The sequence below is a fragment of the Balaenoptera ricei genome, chromosome 3 (genome assembly GCF_028023285.1).
Source record: "Balaenoptera ricei isolate mBalRic1 chromosome 3, mBalRic1.hap2, whole genome shotgun sequence".
Taxonomy (NCBI): Eukaryota; Metazoa; Chordata; class Mammalia; order Artiodactyla; family Balaenopteridae; genus Balaenoptera; species Balaenoptera ricei.
In genome coordinates, this window is record NC_082641.1 from 17112200 (window position 1) to 17132655 (window position 20456).

Below are 20456 nucleotides of genomic sequence, written 5' to 3' on the forward strand. Positions count from 1 at the left end.
ACAGATATAGCAGAGGAGAAGGGGTTGAGAGGTGGGCAAAATGGGTAAAAGGGATCGACTCTGTGGTGATGGATGATAACTACACTTTTGATGATGATCCCGTTGTGTATTGAATTACAGTGTTGCACACCGGAAACTTTTATAATGGTATACATCAATTTTACTTCAATAAAAAATAAAGCTTTTATAGCATTACTGATTTTTTTGTTTTTAATTATGAGAAAATCCTATTTGAAATAGCTGTGGTTCATTGTATATTTTTCTGTAGCTCCTGTTAATTCTGTCAATGTTTTAAATGTATGTTGCTTTGTGTTATTACTGGTTATTTTCTAAATTCAGCTTTTTAATCTTTCACTTTTCAAAGTGACTTAAATTATGCCCATTAGCCATTATTGTAAGTAAAATACCATGTATTGTTGTTTTGTCCTTTGTACTTTAGTTGTCACTCATTCTCCTTCTATTATGTGTTATGTATCTGCAGTGTAGTTTTTTCTTCAAAGAGTTAGTAACTATTTAATATATTTTATAAATATTATTTTATAGTTAAATTCACAATTTCCCTTTCCAGTGATCTTCATTTCTTCCTGCAGATACGTACATCAGTAAATTTGTGCTCATTTTTGTTTGTTTGTTTTGGTTTGGTTTGGTTTTCTTTGTCTTATCTGAAGCGCTATCAACAGTATTCCTTGCAGTCTGGTTCAGCTAGCAACAAATTCTGCCTGTTCTTGTTTATTTGAAAATTTCATTATTTAACCTTAATTTTGGGACAAAATTATTAGTAGATATAAAATTTGGGGGTTACACATTTTTCCTATAATTTCATTAAATATATGATTTTATTATCTCTGGCTTCACTTGTTTCTGATGATGTTAGCTCTCATTCTTCTTATTGTTGTGCCAGAATATAATGTATCTTTTTATTTTCTGGTTAAATATTATTTTCATTTATGATGTTTGACTATGATGTGACTTTCTTTGAATGTATTCTATTTGTGTCTTGCAGAATTTTTTAAAAATAAGTTTTTGTTTTTAGAAAAGATTTTAGATTTATAGAAAAATTGAAAGGGTAATACAGACAGTTCCCATATACCCAGCCCCGAGTTACATTCTGCACCCATCCTGGATTCCCCTGACCTCTTAAATGATTTTTTTAAATTTGTTTATATTAATATTTACTATTTGAGCTGTAAAGCTCTATGGAATTTTACAAATGCTTAGTGTCATGTATCTGCAATGAAAGTATACAGCATTGTTTTGAAACGCTGAACATATTCCCTGTGTTTCATCATCATTTCTAGCCCTTCTTTAATCTACTGGCCATTACTGATTTACCATGCCTATAGGTTCTGTCATTTCCAGATGTCATATAAGTGGAATAATTCAGTATGTAGACTTCTGCTACTGGCTTCTTTCATTTTACCCTATACATTTAATATTCATCCATATCCTTTCATGGCATTTTAGTTCATTTATTTTTCTTCATTGAATAATATTGCACTGTTTGAATGTACCACACTTTGTTTATCCATTCATCTATTTCTCTCTTGATTGTCTTTGTCCCTTGTGAAATACCAGTTGACTGCATTTCTGTGCATCTCCTTCTGGGCTGTTTATATGGTTTAATTGATCTATGTGTCTATTCTTGAGCCAATATCATGCTCTCTTGATTACTGTAGCTTTATAGTAATTCTTGAAATCAGGAATTGTTAGCACTACAGCTATGCTGTTAATCTTCTATTATTGTTTTGGCTCTTTTAGGTCTTTCTCCTTTCCACATTAACTTGATATTAGTGTGTCAATATCAAGAAAATAGCTCACTGGAATTTTGATTGGAATTGCATGGAATATATAGATACAGTTAAGAAGAATAAACATCTTAATAATATTGATTTTTCCAGTCAGTATACACAGAATAACTCTTGATTTATTTAATCTTTGGTTTCTTTTATCAGCATTTTATAGTTTTGCACATATAGTTCCTATACATATTTTGTTAGATTTATATTTAAGTACTTCATCTTTATGGTACAATATACATGGTATGTTTTTTTTTGTTTTTAATATTAACTAGAAATTTATTTTATTTATTTATTTTATTTATTTTTGGCTGTGGTGGGTTTTTGTTTCTGTGCGAGGGCTTTCTCTAGTTGCGGCAAGCGGGGGCCACTCTTCATCGCGGTGCGCGGGCCTCTCACTATCGCGGCCTCTCTTGTTGCAGGGCACAGGCTCCAGACGCGCAGGCTCAGTAGTTGTGGCTCACGGGCCCAGTTGCTCCGCGGCACGTGGGATCTTCCCAGACCAGGGCTCGAACCCGTGTCCCCTGCATTGGCAGGCAGATTCTCAACCACTGCACCACCAGGGAAGCCCAAGATGGTATGTTTTAATTTCAAATTTCATTGACTTATTAAATGTATGTGTGTTTATATTTATATGTACGGTATATATACAAAATACATATATATGTATGTACAGCATATACACAAGAATATATACTAAACCATGAATCCTGTGACCTTGTTATAGTCCTTTATTATTTCCATAATTTTCCAAAATTATATTTTTCTGCAGAGACAATCATGTCATCTGCAAGTATAGACAGCTTTATTTAATCCTTTCCAAGCCAAATACTTTCTCTTTTTTTTTCTTTCTTGTTTTAACGTACTAGCTAAAAATCTCAGTAAAACGGAGAGTAGGAAGAGTAAAAGAGAATATCTTTCCTTTTTTCTGGATTTTAGTGAGAAAGTTTTCAACTTCTTAACATGATATATAAATATTTTTATTTCACGTAATGCTTGTGTCTGGTTTTGGTATTATGGTAATGCTGACCTCATAGAATGAGTTTCCTCAGCTTCTGTTTTCTGGAAGGGAATGTGGTAATTGGCACTGTTTCTTTTGATTTGGTAAAATTCACCGGTGACTATCTGAACTGAAGGTTTCTTTTTTGGAAGGTTTTTGATTATTGATACAATTTTTTTTTAATAGATATGGGCCTGATCAGATGACCTGTCTCTCCTTGTGTAACTTTTAAGCATTTGTGTCTGTGAAAAAATCATTCTGTTTCATCTAAATTATAGAGTTCTGCTTGTTGTTCTTTACTGCCTTTTTAACATTCATGAAACAGGTCAGGATGACGTCTCTTTAATTTCTGATATTGGTAATTATTTTTTCTTTTCTTTTCTTTTTCTGTTAACCTGGCTGGAGGTTTATCAGTTTTGCTGGTCTTTTCAAAGAAGTTTTTGGTTTCATTGATTTTCTCTACTAAAGTTTTCAGTTTCAATAACTTATGCTCACATATGTATTATTTCTTTTTACTTTCTGCTTACACTAATATTAAATTGTTCTTCATTCTCTAGTTTCCTGAGGTGGAGCTCAGATTACTGATTATAGATCTTTCTTCTTTCTGAATATATGCACTTAATTTTCCTCTCAGCACTGCTTTCTCTGTATCTACAATTTTTTTTTAATTTTTATTTCTATATAATTGCTTTTTAAAATTCCTCTTGAGACTCTTCTCTGTGATCCACATGAGCTTGAGAAAAATGTATATTTTATTTTTGTTGAGTGGAGTATTCTATAAATGCCAATTATATTAGTTTGATTGCTATTACTGTCCAGGTCAAGTCTATCCTTACTGATTCTGTACCTACTTGATCTATCAGTTTTTGCTTCACATATATTGAAAGCTTGATGTCAGATTCCACAACTTTAGGAGTTTTATGTCTTTTTGGAGAATTGATACTTTTATTAATATGTAATGTCCCACCTTTTCCTTGGTATTTTTAATTAAAAAAAAATTTTTTTTTAACATCTTTTTTTTTTTTTTTTTAAACATCTTTATTGAAGTATAATTGCCTTACAATAGTGTGTTAGCTTCTGCTTTATAACAAAGTGAATCAGTTATACATATACAATATGTTCCCATTTCTCTTCCCTCTTGCATCTCCCTCCCTCCCACCCTCCCCATCCCACCCCTCTAGGTGGTCACAAAGCACCTAGCTGATCTCCCTGTGCTATGCGGCTGCTTCCCACCAGCTATCTATTTTACATTTGGTAGTGTCTATATGTCAATGACACTCTCTCACTTCGTCTCAGCTTACCCCCACTGGAATGGTTTTGACCCAGAAAGAATGTCACCAATAAACAGTCTCAGTGTGAAACAAGATAGAGAACAACCCCTCAGGGAGCTCACTGTAAGGCTGGAGGCAAGGCCCCTCCTACACTTTTCTTCACTCCCACATGGAGCAAAAGACTCAGTTATGTGTTTATTCCAAATCTTGTAAAGCAGCACTGGCTGTAGGGGCTAACCCTGCCCTTTGTTTCCAGGTGTCCCAAGCTGATTCTTAAATCAGCTTTGTTGAAATTAATATGCCTACTCCAAAGTTTTTAGTTTAGTATTAACTTAATATGCCTTTCTTATTCCCTTTACATTTTTTGAATTATTGGAATTTATTTTTAGAATAGTTTTGAGCTTGCAGAAAACTTGAGCAGCATGTTCAGAGTTCCCATATACTCCCCCTCCCACTCCTTCCCTTGCCCTCATTATTAACATCTTGCCTTGGTGTGGTAAGCACGTTAAAATTGAACCTACATTGATACATTGTTATAAAATAAAGTCAGTTATTTTAAGAGCTCACATTCTTTGTGATCTACAGTTCTGTGGGTTTTGTCAAAGGCATGATGTTATGTACCCACCATTACCACCACATCATGTGGAATAGTTTTACTGCCCTAAAAATCCTGTCTGCTCTAGCTGTTCATCCTTCCCTCTTCCCCTCCCCAATCCCTGGCAGATTGTTCTTTTTTTCACTGTGAATATGATAAATTCCAGATTTTCTCCAAATATATTATGGCAGATTATACTCCAACACATGGAAGGGAAGTATTATCACAGTAGTTTTTTTTCAAATATAATCAGACTGGGTTTATGCCTCTCCTACAAAGATTGATAATAATAAAAGTATATTGTCTCTAACACTTGTTCACCTGAGTTTGGATTATATAAGAACTACTGAAATAGGCCACCAATCTTCCAATTCTTGTGCTAGAAAGAGCCTCTTTTTTTTTTTTTTTTTTTGTCTAAACCATACTAGCCTCTAATGAATTCAGCCAATTAAAGGAACTAAAGGTTTCTTTTCTCATTGTTCCTATGATCTATGTACTCTGTGTGCCTACAAGATGCCAGTATTAAGAGTTCATTCCTTGCATATTCTCTGTCCATCACCACTGCCGTATGCTATGAGGAAGTGCTTCTTCTCCACCCCTCACTTGGGTTACAGAAGGATTAGTCTGTATAACCACTTACTCTAGGCTAAGTGAGGTCTTTGAGTGCCTCATAAGGCCTCTTTAGCCATAGTTCTTGATGCTCTGGACTTATTGGCATGTTCATAGGAGTTTTTGTGGAAATGTAGTTACCTGGAAGTGCTGAGGTGTTTGTTCGCTTGTTTGAAACTTGAGTAACGTAAACACCTTGTTCTTCTGCTTAATCCCCAAGGATTGACATGGGGATGGTTCAATTTCTCCTTTTAGTATATTCAGTAGACTAATGCAGCAATGTGCTGTGTTCTCCTTCAATAGTCCTTGTTGCTCCCATTTACTACCCACATGGTAAGAAAGCTGTCCTACATGTTTATCTCAAACTTACATGGAGAAATTTGAGAAGAGTCAATTAGTAGAACCATCCATAATGTCAACTACTAGTAAGGGTCTATAGAGGCAAACATAGATACATATATCCATGTCTGTCTATCTATCTATCTATCTATCTATCTATCTATCTATCTATCTATATCTCCTCTGGAAATTTTTTTCCGTGATACATTAGTTGGTGGGAACGAATTTTTCATAGAATATGTAAAGGCCATTCTGTGTGTACATGTTTGTATATATTTCATAATTTTCCATGTATATGTAGATAGAAATCTACACACCAAAGTTCTACTTCATTTATGTAATTATTAAGGTTATTTTTATAATGAAATGTTAAGATTTCAAAGAATTTTTATCTCCTAATTTTCTCCCAAATATTAATTGAATTACATAGGGGAACATGTAATCTAAATTCCTAAATAGTTATATCAATATTGATGCTAATTTTCAACGCTTTTTTCATCAAGTGTATATATTAATAAGATGTGTGAAATTTTTTAATTCTAGTAATAGCTTTAGGTATAGATTTTTTTTTTTGATCTCTATGTGTGTGGTGTGTTTTATTATATATTAGTCTCTTAAATCAAATAGAAAACAAAAAGTGGAGCTACAAACCAAAGTTACAACAGGATTAGCTTTTCTCATCGCCCGTCTATCTACTTTTGCCAGAGGTCTTTATTTCTTCATAAGGCTTTGAGCTACTGTGCAGGGTCCTTGACTCCAACCTGAAGAACTCCCTGTGGCAGGCGGGTCTGGTGGTTAAGAACTCTTGATTAACTGGGAATGTCTTGATTTCTCCCTCATTTTCGAAGGAAAGTTTTGCTAGATATAGGATTCTTGGTTGATGGTTTCTTTCCTTCAACACTTGAAGTACATTGAGCCATGCCATCTGGCCTCCGAGGCTCCTGATGAGAAATCTGCTCATGACCTTCCTGGCAAATCTTCTCTCAGCTTCATAGAACTTTCATAATGTACCTTATCGTGTCTTATGCAGCAGAACATTTTGTATAGTATCGTGAAGTCAGTTAAGTTGTAACATTATTTTGAGACCAGAATTTAAGGAAAAGGAATTGAATATTTCAAGTGTAGACATTATGAAGTCTTTAAAATTATTACAGATTTTCAAACGAGAAATAAAAAGGCCACTGAAGTATCCTACAGATTTTAATTTATAACAAAGTGAATACCAATATCTAATAACACACGTAAAGAAAAATTTCTTTGGGATCCTTTTTCCTAAGTGTAAAGGGGCCTTGAACTCAAGAAGTGAGAAAACCCCTGTGGTTTACCCCCAGCTGTGATGCGTCCATTTCTTGCTCTGACCTCAGAGTGCACCACTGTGATGTACTTCACAGAGCCCTGTAAAAGGGGCAGCTGGGCCCAGGTTTTTGGTCCTTAGAGCCCAGGAAGCTGCTTTTGGTGACCTGACGGCCTTGGACCTACAGTTAGCTTGTTTTTTCCTTGTTCCTGCCGTTTTGTTGATTTATTTTTCTCTTTTCTCTACTCTTTTTTATCTTTCTCATTTTTCTTTCTTCTTTGCCTTTTTCTCATTTTTCTCTCTTTATCATTTCTTTTAGTTTTAAATTTTTTCTTCTCAATTTTTTGGTGTCTCTTTTCCATTTCTTCTGCTTTCTTTTCTTCCTTTCTTCTTTTTCTCATTTGTATCTTAATTTTAGTTAGTATTGCTAGATTAGTACAGTTAGCATAGTCAGTACTGTTGGTATAGTTAGCATAGCTGGTGTAGTTAATACTTGATTAGCATAGTTAGTGTAGTTAGTGCTAGTTAGCACTGTTGGTACAGTTAGCGTAGTTAGCGCTGTTAGTAGAGACAGCACACTTAGCACTGTTAGTACAGTTAGCATTGTTAGTTAGCGTAGTTAGCGTTCTAGGTAGTGCTGTCAGTCAGTGTAGTTAGCAGGTCACCATGATGCAGGGCCTCACAGCCAACTCTGCTGACAAGGAGGCTCATATTGACGGCTTTGAGATCCTCCGCACCATTGGTGAAGGCACCTTCAGTAAAGTGAAGTTGGCGCGGCACATTCTGACCGGGACACAGGTGGCTCTCAAGGTGATTAAGAAAAGGCGTCAGAGCGTCGCAAGTGTCCAGGCAGTTTTCCGGGAAGTGTGCAGTATGAAGCTCCTGAATCACCCCAATATTGTGAAACTGCTGGGGGCGATTAACACAGAGGAGGCATTTATTCTGGTGATGGAGTACCTCAGTGGGGGGGACATGTGCCACTATTTGAAGATCCATGACCGTATGACAGAGGCGGAGGCCCGAGGCCCGTTCCGGCAGCTGCTCTCCGCCTTGCAGCACTGCCACCAGAGGGGCATCGTGCATCGGGACCTGAAGCCAGAGAACATCCTCTTTGATTCCAACATGAATATCAAACTTACAGACTTTGGCTTCAGCAACAAGTGTGATGACTCTGGACAAATGGACACAATCTGCGGCACACCCCCTTACTTTGCCCCGGAAATCTTCCTGGGGCAGAGCTACGGCCCTGCGGTGGACGTGTGGAGCCTGGGAGTAGTGCTCTACGCCATGGTAACTGGGTGCCAGCCCTTTTGGGGAAAAGACTACCAGGAGCTGCGGAAGCAAGTCCTACAAGGGAAATACCACATCCCACCTTATCTGTCTTTGGAGATAAGGGATCTATTACAAAAAATGATTGCCCTCAACCCCAGTGACAGAGGCACCTTACCTGACCTCATGGGGCATGCTTGGTTAAACATGGGCCAGAAGGAGCCACTCCAGCCACCCTGTGAAGAGGACCTGAAGGTGACAACGGTGACGACTCCGGGCTTGACTTGCGACCAGATCCAGGATGCTGGAACAGGCAGTGTGAGCGCCAAGAAACCCCAGGTAGGGGCCTCCATCGTAACTGTGAGGCCCTTCTGTCGCGGGGACCTCAGCGGCAGTGAACTTGAGCCTTCTCAAAGCCCTGTGGTGTCCCCCCTGAAAAGCAGGTGGCTCTACCAGGGAGAAAACGTGCAGCTGCAGGAAGACCAGCAGGCGGAGCAGAAGACCGGTGAGTCTGCCTGTCCCCCACCCAGCCTGGAGGCGAGGACTGCCACCCCCAGCCCAGCCCCCCAGTGTGGCACTGGGACATCCCCCTCCACCAGCAGCAGGATTGGAGCCCCAGAGGGAACCAGCTGCCCCCCGGGTGTGTCCAACACTGGAGGGTCCTCCCACACTGGGCAGCCTGAGAGTGTGTCCTCATCCACTCCCTCTGGCCACAGCCAGAAAAAGCAAGGGGTGGCTAGGAGAATCTGGAACTTTGTTTTGAAACATCTTTGTTGCAAGCTGCCCAGCAAGAGGCGTCATAATAAAGTGAGCCCATGTGAACCCCATGCATGACCGAGGCAGGAAGGTCAGGCCGCCGCGCTCCCTGGGGCCCGGTCCAGTGGAAGATGAGGGTGTTCTCTGCGCGGCCTTCAGAAGCATCGTATCCAAGACCCTGGCCAGCTCAGAGGATGGTCCGGAGCAGCCCGGGCGACCGAAAGCGAGGCCACCGTGGCTGCAGGTCTGCCCCTCAACCCCCACCTGGGTGAAACTTCAGAGACTGGACTGTCATTCCTGGGTCACGTCTCCCCTCCCCCACTCTTCTGTCTTCCGTGTTGGTGGGGGAGGGGGATAGTTCTTGTTCCAAGGACTCCTTGGTTCTTCCAATTCTAGTTAATAAACTTGATGCTCGGGCTTCCCTGGTGGCGCAGTGGTTGAGAATCTGCCCGCCAATGCAGGGGACACGGGTTCGAGCCCTGGTCTGGGAAGATCCCATGTGCCGCGGAGCAGCTGGGCCCGTGAGCCACAATTACTGAGCCTGTGCATCTGGAGCCTGTGCTCCGCAACAAGAGAGGCCGCGACAGTGAGAGGCCCGCGCACCGCGATGAAGAGTGGCCCCCGCTTGCCACAACTAGAGAAAGCCCTAGCACAGAAACTAAAACCCAACACAGCCATAAATAGATAAATAAATACTTTAAAAAAAAAACAAAAAAAACTTGATGCTCCAGAAAGATGTATCACACCCTGCTTTGCATCTGCTGTGATGTATAGTGCTCAAGGAGACACCTAGAAAGACAGAAGCTGAGAGATTGGAGTGTGGATGCACAAATAGAGTTACTAGGAATGGGAGAAGTACAATTTAAACTCAGTTACTGGGGCGCACACTTCCACTCCAGCACAACGCAGTGCTTTACATGTTTACATGGCCCCAAGGTATTATAGGACACATTCCCATTAGCTCTGTTGCTTCTGGGCCATGCTCAGGAACTAGGTCAATACAGATGCTCCTGGGTGGGGATCCAGCATCCACATTGCTCAGTTCCATCCTTTTCCATAAGCCCGAGCTCACCCCCAGCCTCCTCCCCACAAACAGGTGGAGGTCAGCTCATGACTCTCACAATCCTCAGGTTCTTCCAACCTGCTTTCATCCTTGGGGAAAACCAGCCAATTGTTGGCTTGTCTTTCCCAAAGTTATCATCCTCTTTATTTCTAATGTGGAACACCTACCTCTTTATTCAATTTCAGATTTTATAAAATACTGGAAAAGTCTTTGGCTTTAAGCTGCTTTTTTCTGCTTTCCTACAACAAATGTCCACTGAGAAAGAAAACAGAAAATCATTATCTAATTGAAATTGTAGGAGCAAATATATGTAGAAAAAATATATATACCTTGATACTGTCCCATTTGTATACATATTTCTGATCAGTGCCATTTGTATAGCTTCACTATTAATTGTCAATTCCTTTGGGGTAACCTGGAGTCCCTACTGACATGCAAACATTCTCTGAGAAAACAGCACTGCTATTACCACTTAACTATGCTTTAAGGTAAATTAATTTGTCAGCTTTGTTGGTATGACCACTGACAGTCACTAGACTGCAGCTCGTTAAGATTGGTTATAAAATGTGTTTTGCTGGAGGGCGGGGGAGAGGAAGTTTCTGAGCCCAGTTGATATTCTCAGACTAATTCACAGTGTGGTCTTGGGGGCTGTTCCTGTCTCTGGAATAGAAGCGGCCAGAGAGTGAAGAATTACAAGAACATTTACTTCCTTCATTTCCTCTTTAGTTCTAAATATATCTCAATGTCCAAAAATAAAAGGCTATGTAATATATTTCCAGTTTTTCTTTATGAATAGGATCAGTAAATAATTAATAAAAGCAAATTAAAAGTGAACTTGTCACAAAGGGAACAATCCTTTGTCTGACATTAGTGAACAGCCTGGTTTTTAATACAAAATATTTTATAAAAGAAAATTATGCTGAGTTGCACTCAGGGTAATTAACTTTTCAGATGCAATAGCTTTAAACTATTTATGTTGCTTGAGAATAATTACTTGTAAGCAATTTGTTTCAATTTTATAAACTAGGGCCAGTTATTATAGGTATTACAGAAGCAGTAATTGCTATTCAGCAGGGTGACGCTTTGCTCTGTCCTCTCAGCGACTCCTGGTTGGAGATACGGGGGCACAGGACGGTAGGGAATTTGTAGCTGCTTTGCTTTTAACATCATTGTGTTAAGGCTGCAAGAGACTAGCTTATAAACTATGAGAGTCAGGCAAAGAGTTTGAACCTACACTATAAAATCCTGTAGTTCTACCCTCTTTACAATATCTGGCAAATCATTCATTTCACTAGGTTTATAGAGAGCCATTTAGTAAAATGAAATGGGTATCCTATGGGTAAAGATTTAATGTCTAGTGCAATCTAGGGCATTATAGTGCTACCTTCCAGCTCTTCTCTCCCAGTGTCTTATACTGGAGTTAGTGATGTGCACATATCTATTCATAGTTCCTCATTCCAATGAACTGTAAGGTCTTGAAATTGAAGGCATGACTTAGCAAAACTTTTTTCAAGGAGCAGGCACACAGAATATGAGTGCTGATTACATTTCATAATTAAATTCATTTTTTTTCTAATATAAACATTGAATTTCTCCTTAGCTTTCATACTAAGAAGACCTTGCAACTCACAAGATTTGACAAATAACTCACCTCTTTGATTACATGTTTATTTGCATATTACTTTTTACCTGATATGAGAAAGAACACAGCTAAATACAGTTGTACTGGGAGTTTTGTACACGTGTGGAGGGATGAGAGAGAAAGGGTGTCGCTAACAATGGATTCTGACAGCAAGAGGGAGGCAGGAGGTCCTTAAGGACAATCCCTATTATTAGTTAGTGGTGGAGCTGAGGGGGGTCTGTATTCCAGTGATGTTTGTTTTGGTTCTGTTTTTATCCTCATAATTGTGTATCTGAGCAGCAACCCCCTGATTGGTTTTGTATTGGTTATTAATTATTTACTAATTATTAATTATTAATACAACCTCTGTATATATTTTGTAAAATTTATCTATATTTTATGTTATTTATTAGATAAAACTTTTTGTAATCTTGTAAAAAACATTAGCAAGGGTTAAAATGATCATCCAGTTTTTTTTCTCTATAGTAAATATAACAGGGACTTTTGGAAGAAAGAACCATTTTAATGTGTGTAATCTTCCTAAACTGTATATGTGGGAATCCATATGAAAATGCCAGGCTGGCCAAACCTACTAGATACATAAATACATACTCGTTAAAATGTTGAATGATGGTTCAAAATCATGGCTCAGTTTGGAGCCATGACTAGAAAGAGCTAGGAGAATGGCAGTTAGATAAATACTTAGTATTTCTAAAGGGATGTGGGACACAGTACCTCTTAAACATGGCATGCCCAAGAGTCACATGAAAAGGAATTGTAGTAAAGGGGTTTTGACTTTTCAATTCTCATTCAAGATTATAAACCAACTCTGGAATCATATGTGAACCATACCTAATCCTTGCTTGTTGCTCAACCTATTGTGTCTAACTCTGAGAAGCAGATTTCAGAGGGACAAAGGGAAAGAAGTTTGCAACACTAGGCCTATGAATTAAGCCCTGCTTAGTTCTCCTCTTTGATTTTACTGTGTACTGATATAGTATACGTCAAAGCATTTTATATAATCTGCACACCAAAGAATTCACACTGAAATGTGGTTATGGCACTAAAAATATCTTGCCAAAAGCCATTCTCCACAGAAGAGGAGTGAATGTGTGTTCCCAAACTTAACTTAAAAGTGATAACTTTATAAAATCCTTTGAATATCAGATGTGACTGGTGTGTAAACTAGATAGTGTCCTATTCAAAGATGCTTCAGGGTGTTTCCTGAAATAGATGTACTTATTTGGATTGGCTATATTTTCTGTCACTCCCTGTCTGAATTACAGGAAGCGCTTCATCATTAGGTGACCTGATTTGACCCCAGTTCCTCTCCCACAACTTCTCTATATGGTAGCCAGAATTGTCATTAACAAACAGAAGTTCAGTCTTTCTAAATTAGCTCCCGTTTCACTCTGAATATAAACCAAACTCTTCAAAATGACTTAAAAGCCCCACATGATTACCCCTCCCTTAGTTCTCAGACATCTCACATCACTGAGATGCAGCGGGAGCTCCGGTTCACCTTCTGCTTCTCCGGTGACACTAGCTTCATAGCTTTCTCCAAACATACCAGACAAGTTCCACATTTAGGATTTTGCTCTGACTCTGAATGGGTCAATTTTCCCCAAATAGCTTCATGGGTGAAGTCCCTCACTTCTTCAAATTTTTGGCTCAACTATCACCAAAAGGAGGTCTACCCATACCAGCCTAAGTAAAAGTAGAATCCACCCCCAGGCCCCGCCTACAATTGAAAACCCTTTCCTTGTTCTTTCATTCCATAAGGCTCATGGCCTTTTAATGTAAAATATCATTTATGTGTCCATGTTTATCATTATCTGCTGCCCCATCGCTTCTAGAATATAAGCTCCACAAAGGCAGGCATCTTTGTTTGATTCACTAAAGTATCTTTGGAAAGTGAAATAAAACCTGGCTCATTGTGGGCCATCAATACTTTTTTTTTTTTTTAAGTTGAATTAAATGAAAAGGAGACAGGAACAAATCATGTTTTGGCCTACATGTAAATGATAGCATTAAATTGTCAATTGTCCTTGGAAACAATTGGAGAAAAGTTAGAAAATCTTTTTTTTCCCCCCTTTAAAAATCAGCAAATTGTATAGAATTGAGAATTTACCTTGGAGCAATTTAGAATCCATGTGTTGTTTGAATTTTGACTAAGCAATGTCTTTAAGTTCACCAAATTAATCAAGCAAACAAACCTGAGTCTAAATGCAGACTTCCTTACGAAGTACATATTAAATGATCTTACAAGTATAGGAGGGAACTGCTCCCAGGAGTGGGGTTGACCGGTGTCAGAAGCTAATAAAGGTTTGAAGATTAAAATAAATAGAATTAAATTAAATTAAGCCTTAATGATCATGAACAATGAAGTAAGTTTCCAATGCTATATATCAGAAAGACCTTCCTAAGAAAAAATGTCATTTGATTAGTTTCAATAAGCTTTATTATGCTCAACAAATCAAGGGATGATCTACTTAATTTTTCATATTAAAAGTTTGCTCTCCAATAGGAGAGCTCAGGAACTGTGGGGTCTATCATATATATTAGTTTCCTTAAATTTCCTTTCTCTTGCATGCACTTTTTTAGTAAATTAATGGCAGGGTACAGCTGGATGCTTCTGGAGATGTTAATCTTTGATATCATTGAAGTGTGGACCTAATAAGAAATTAGACCTCTTGACCCAAAATGGGCTTAAGATGTGCATAATTGTAAACATTTGGATGTAATGAGGGGCTGGATTTGGGAGGTGAGCAATAGACCAGAAAGCAGTAAGTATGGCCTTCTGGGGTGAAATAACTGACAAATGATAGATTGGTCTATATTGTGTAACCTAGAGAAAGAGAGCAGAGCAGAGTAACTAGAGCACAGGCTCTGCCTGGAACCAGACAGACTGGATTCAGAGCAAGCTCTAGCATTTATTCAAATTCTGCCCCATAATTTCCTACTGTCTCAGCCTCTGGAGCTGTAATCTCTTCCTCCTTAACTCAGTAAAGTGAGTGGGTCTGCTCACATTCTTCTGCTTCTGAAAATTGTTCCAGCCAGAAAGTTTAGGTGATTGTAGAGCTAATAATGTTTATTTCCTTTCTGCCAAGGAGTTTCACATCACGTTCCCAATGTTTTGGAGTCAATAGTTTGATTTTGCCCAGTTCTCCTGTTGTTTGAAGTCAAAAGTTAAGTCTATTCTTTGTTATTTTATCATGGCTTGAAGAGGAATTCTCTTATTTACTTAAATTTCTATATCACCATTTACAACCTAGCCTACCTAGGCTTACAAGAAAAACCTTACTTCTCTCCTCCACTTATGCTACCCTCTTTTATAATCCTGGTAAGGTTGCCTTTGTCAATCCACAAGATTGATGAATTTGAAATGATAAATAATTAAATCCCAATTTTTAAACCATATTTTCTGTTGTAGTGCTCTAATTCATCCAGTCATAATATCTCACCTCTTGATCTCTTACTGATCACTGGTCATAAACTATATTCACCTGAATTTGGCTTGCCTTCCTTCCTTCTTTCTTTCCTTCCTTTATCTTTCTTTTACTAGGGCCGCCTCCAAATGGTTATCATGAAAGCAAGTCAAACTCAACAGTCCAAAATAAAATTCATCAAATTTCTTCATTAAATCAACTTATTTTATGGTGGTTTTTACTTTATTAAATGGCACCAACAGCTATCCTAAGCATCTTCATCTCTTCCAACATCCATTCACTTACCAATTCCAGTCAACTCCACCTCCTAGATAATTTTGGATTCTATATTTACATTCTACCCAAATTGTCACAATTCCAGGTCAGTTATTCCTCTTAACCTGAATGATTGCAATGACATCTTAATCTGTTTGCCTGTCTACTTCCAATCTATATTGCAGTCAAAATTTAAAATTTATTTTTAAATATAAATCTTAAAAATATAAACCATACTTTATTACCTGTTCAGTGAAAACTCTTAATAGTTTCCCATTTCCCTTAGGGAAGGGAAAGCTACTTAACATTTGGCATTTGAACCCTGTTGACGTCTGTAACATTGTATTCTCAGCCTTCCCACTGTTGACAGAAATAATAAAAAATCTATAATAATAATAGAGAAATGTTTTATTCCAGCCAAAATGAGGACTACAGCCTGGAAGACAGCCTCTCAGATAGCTGTGAGGAACTTCTCTATAGAAGCATGGTTTTCAGTATAGTTTTATATCTTGTCAGAACAAAAAAAGCAAGGAAGGTACATTCCTTCCAGGTTTAAGGGGGAAGAAAAAGACAGAATAGTATGTACACAGTGGATCAGTGTGGCCTTGACACCTGGGAAGGGAGTCTTACCATTGAAGGAATAATGGCAATTGCATCCCAGGAATGGAGGCATTTATCTCTATCTTCAAAATAGACGTTCTTTACTTCTGGACAATGCACCCTTTAATGGTTAAAGCCAAAATGACTTCCCTGTACCTTAATAGGTGAAATTTTCTTTCATCATTTCCATGTTTTGATTGCAAATCTTTTGATATAAAGCTTTGATGATCAAAATATTTGTTCCTCGATGCCAGGGTGGTACTACCTGCCTGCAGTGGGTGCATCGTGTCCCTCAGTGACAGGCTTTTTCATACATATATATATATATGTATTTTTTCCTAGTTATCCATTTTGGGGGGAAAACTAATCAGATATAGTGAACAAGCACAGAGGTATATGCTGACAGGGAAACATTTTATAGGCTACACATATTATCAGTGATGTCAAACTGTTGAACAAACATTGTATTTGTACTTTCAGCAGTAGATTTAAAGCAAGCGTGATACATGTCATGCGTAGATTTATAACTAGGAAAAGAATAGTGATACCTACTATGACAATGATAAGCATCTGTAAAGCAGAGTGGGAAAAAATTCTTATTTCTGAGATGAGCCAACTGAACAGATCACTTAGAGTCAGTTTGCCTTACATCTTGTAACCATTTTATCTTTTGGGAATGTTTTTCTAGGTATATCTCTTCTGCAGAGGTATTGATATAAGGGCAACAAGTAGTGTGAGCAGTAGCACAAATACTTCCTTGTTTAGCCAGTGGAAAATCTAAGGCAACCCTGTTATCTTATACTTTTTGTCTGTTCTGAAATGATTTTTAGAGAGCCCTCAGCTATTTGATGGTAGCTGATAGAGTTCTGATCATATCTCTGTTTACATATACTCTTGCACTAGGAACCAAGATTCCCAAAAGACTTTGCTACCAAGTATCTTGATATCCTGCTAACATGGATTTATTGGCTCTGTAATAAAGAGAGAAAGAAGGTTCTTCTATTTCCATATGTATAGACAATGGGATAACATAATATCCTAATAAACATAAACCTTCTATTTGCCAGCTATTAAGATATTTCTGTGCACATCCTTGAGAAGGTGGGTCAATTCCAATACTAAGACAAAACCTGGGGGAGCACAAGTGATTCCTCCCAGAGTGCTCTCATTGATAGTCTCATTAACTGGAAGTTTAGTTAACACAATGTTAACCCATGAATCATTTTTCTTGCAGGCTTTCCAAAAGCCATCTGTACTGTATTTAACATATGGGAGTTACTGGCATAACTTACTCATGTTTTTTCTCTTTGAGACATTTGTTCATCAAGTAAGAGATGGGGCAAAGGAGCCTTGGGGTAATCTGTGCTCAGTCTCTAAGAACTGAGGATAGTATCAGACAAGGGATGGATCCATTAATATGTTGAAGAATTTGAACCTGAAGGCCAGACAGAGGTTAGTCTAGTTGAGTGGTAATTTTAGGAACATCTGAAAAGTCGGTGACAGAAATTATGAAGGGCTTATATCAGTATTTTTATTGACTGAGGAATTTGATGAGAGATCCAACCAATCGGTTAGATTGCCCGCAGTAGCTATACTTTGTGACAACTTTACCAGATAATTTTCTTTCCATAATGAGCATTGAGGCAAAAGTATAGCTAGAAGTAAAACAATAACTTTCATTTAAAAAAAAATAACTTTCAATTTTCATAGTGAGACAGATGTTTAGAAACCAGTTCATTTGAACTAGTAGGATGGGTCATACAGTCCTGGTTCTGATTCTTGGGTCAGCTGTCTACCACTGCTGTCATCTTTTCCTCCTGGTGTGGGTGTTCTTTCTCCTCTGTTTGAGCACTGACTTAAGTCTGAGGTCAGCATTCCTCTCTACAGACCAGTCCAATGCAAAAACCCTTTTTGAAATGAGGGATGTGAATCCATCAGTCTATGGCTTTTAATTTGGCAGTGCATGGATTAGTTAATAATACCTAATAAGGTCCTTTCTGACATGGCTACAAAAAGTCTTTGATTTGATGTGTTTTCTAATTAACAAAATCTCCAGATTGTAATCCATGATCCTCAAGGTCTTTGTTTCTGGGGAGCTCACTGTGAAAGGAATTAGCTACCAACTTTGCATTTCTTTTAAGTGCCTCAATAAGACCCTGACAACAATGTAATATATCTCCCTTGAGTAAGGTTTGTGCACATATTCCCTCATCTAATTACATAGGGTGTCCTGTTAGTATTTCAAAAGGAGACAGCTGATGTTTAGCAAAATGTATAGACCTAAGTTTGAGAAGCACTAGCAGAAGAGCTTTTGCCCATGAGAGATTAAATGCTTCTGAAGGTTTTGCCAATTGAGTTTTGATAGTGACATTAATTCTTTCCACCAGTCCCAAAGATTGGGGGTGATAAGTGCAGTGAAAATGCTGCATTATTGGCCATATGTCACAAATAGATTTAATTATTTGTCCAGTAAAATAATTTCCCTGGTAACTGTATAACTTGGAAGGAATTCCCCAAACAAGAATTATCCTTTCAAATAGCAATTTAACCTTATAGACATTGCTCTTCTTCAAGGAAAAGCTTCAACTCAGTGTGAAAACATACAGATCATTACCAAGATATATTTATATTCTTGAGACGGTGACATTCAGACAAAGTCCAATTGCTATACCTCGAAGGGACCCTTAGGAAGAGAAAGTGGCCTTGTGACCCATGAAGTGATTTTCTGGGATTATATTTAGGGTAGATACTAAAACAAGCATATACTTTATGAGCCATCGTGGGAGAAATTTTCCAAACATAGTGTTTTCCCCATAAAACCATTTTCTCAGGTGTCCAATGAGTTAAAGAATGTACATGCTGGGGTAATGGCATTTGAGCTCCAACAGGCACTATAGTTTGTTTGTTTGTTTAATTATTTCCAAATTATATTTGTGTGACAGGTCCAAAATTCCCCCTTATTGTTGTCCTATTTATTTCTCTTCTTCAATGGCATATTTCTTGAGCCGGCAGATGGAAATTTTTCACTGGGTTGGCAGGGTTAGCAGAGAGCGCTGACCATTCTCAAGGCTAGAGAGAATGGGTATTGAAAGCTACCTGTTTGGCTGCCTCATCAATAAGCTGATTTCCTTTAGCTTCCATACTGTCAGATTTGGAATGCACTGGTATTTTAATAATTGCCAACTGTTTTGGTAGTTGTATACCACTTAATAGTCCTGCAACCTGTTTTCCATTTTTTAATATTTTTTAATAAGCTTTCCTGATTATAGCATCAAGCTTTAATACACCTTTGATGTTTCCGTAGCATTCCAAAGTCATGTGCCACTTCAAAGGCATAATGACTGTCAGCATAAACATTTGCTACCTGACCTTTAGCTCGTTGATGAGTTGATGAGCTCAAGTTAAAGCAATTAATTCTGCTTGTGCTGACTTTGTTTTTTGGTAAAAAAGAACTTTCAGTTATGTCCATTGTGGATGTTTCTGCATATCCATCTTGGTAATGCCCTCAATCATTTTTTAAGTAGGACCCATCTGTAAACCAAAGTAGACCAGCATTATCAATAGAATTTTCTTGCAAATTATTCCTAGGAGTAAGAAGATAATCTGTTTCTAAAATGCAGCTGTGGTCATTTTCTTCTTGTGGTTCTGGAAGCAAAGTTGCAGGGTTAAGGTTATTTTTGTGACATACAACAATTGTAAAATAATAACTAAAATTATGACTAATAACATTAAACCAGAATATATCCAAATTTTAGCAATTTCATATAATCTCTACAACATATGTTTATATCATTTACCCATACTATATAACCTAAGAAGATTTACCATCACTCATTTGACAGTGTTTCCCATGTGATTTAACATACCCAATAAGCCTAACTAAGTTTATTTTTTTAACTTTGTATTTTATATTGGAGTATAGTTGATTAACAATGTTGTGATAGTTTCAGGTGTACAGCAAAGTGATTCAGTTATACATATACATGTATCTATCCTTTTTCAAATTCTTTTCCCATTTAGTTTGTTACATAATATTGAGCAGAGTTCCCTGTGCTATACAGTAGGTCCTTGTTGGTTACTAATATTGGAATGGATTTAATTAAGTTTAATTTCTATCTTTGAGATGCTTCAGGTGCCTTCTGAAGCATCCCAAAGTTACCTAAAGGTCAAAAAACCTTCATTTAGAATTTGATTTGAGGAAGTTTGTCAAAGACATCAAAAGGTTTTAAAAACACTTGGCTAAGTAGGATCATAAGTCAGTATGAAACAATACTTATGCACTCAACCAAAGTGACAATAAATGATTTCAAGGGCAAATACAGAAAGTTACAACAGACTGCTTAAAAAGTAAAGAAACTTTACAATTTGTTATCAAAAGCAGATCAATACCTCAAGAAAACTCTGTCACCTAACAGAGAGAAAATCTAATTCAAACTTTGCACCAACTGACTTTTAATATCAAAATTCACTTAATTAAATCCATTCCAATATTAGTCAGTCCCGAGAACTCTTTTCTCAGGGTTCCTTTTCCACACACCT

At 37.7% G+C, this 20456-nt stretch overlaps 2 protein-coding genes across 3 annotated transcripts in view; both read left to right on the forward strand.

Annotated features, from left to right (window-relative positions):
- The window catches only part of LOC132362139 (serine/threonine-protein kinase MARK2-like), a 138991-nt gene that overhangs the window by 101804 nt on the left and 16731 nt on the right, over positions 1 to 20456 (forward strand). For both annotated transcript variants that reach the window (XM_059916145.1, XM_059916143.1), the window contains one exon: positions 2219 to 2373. The gene's annotated coding sequence lies outside the window, so the exon portion shown is untranslated. The remainder of the gene's footprint in view (positions 1 to 2218; positions 2374 to 20456) is intronic.
- On the forward strand, positions 7377 to 10826 carry LOC132363541 (serine/threonine-protein kinase MARK2-like). The gene has a single exon (XM_059919222.1). It carries the CDS (start codon positions 7571 to 7573, stop codon positions 9005 to 9007), a length of 1437 nt encoding a protein of 478 aa, XP_059775205.1. The 5' UTR covers positions 7377 to 7570; the 3' UTR covers positions 9008 to 10826.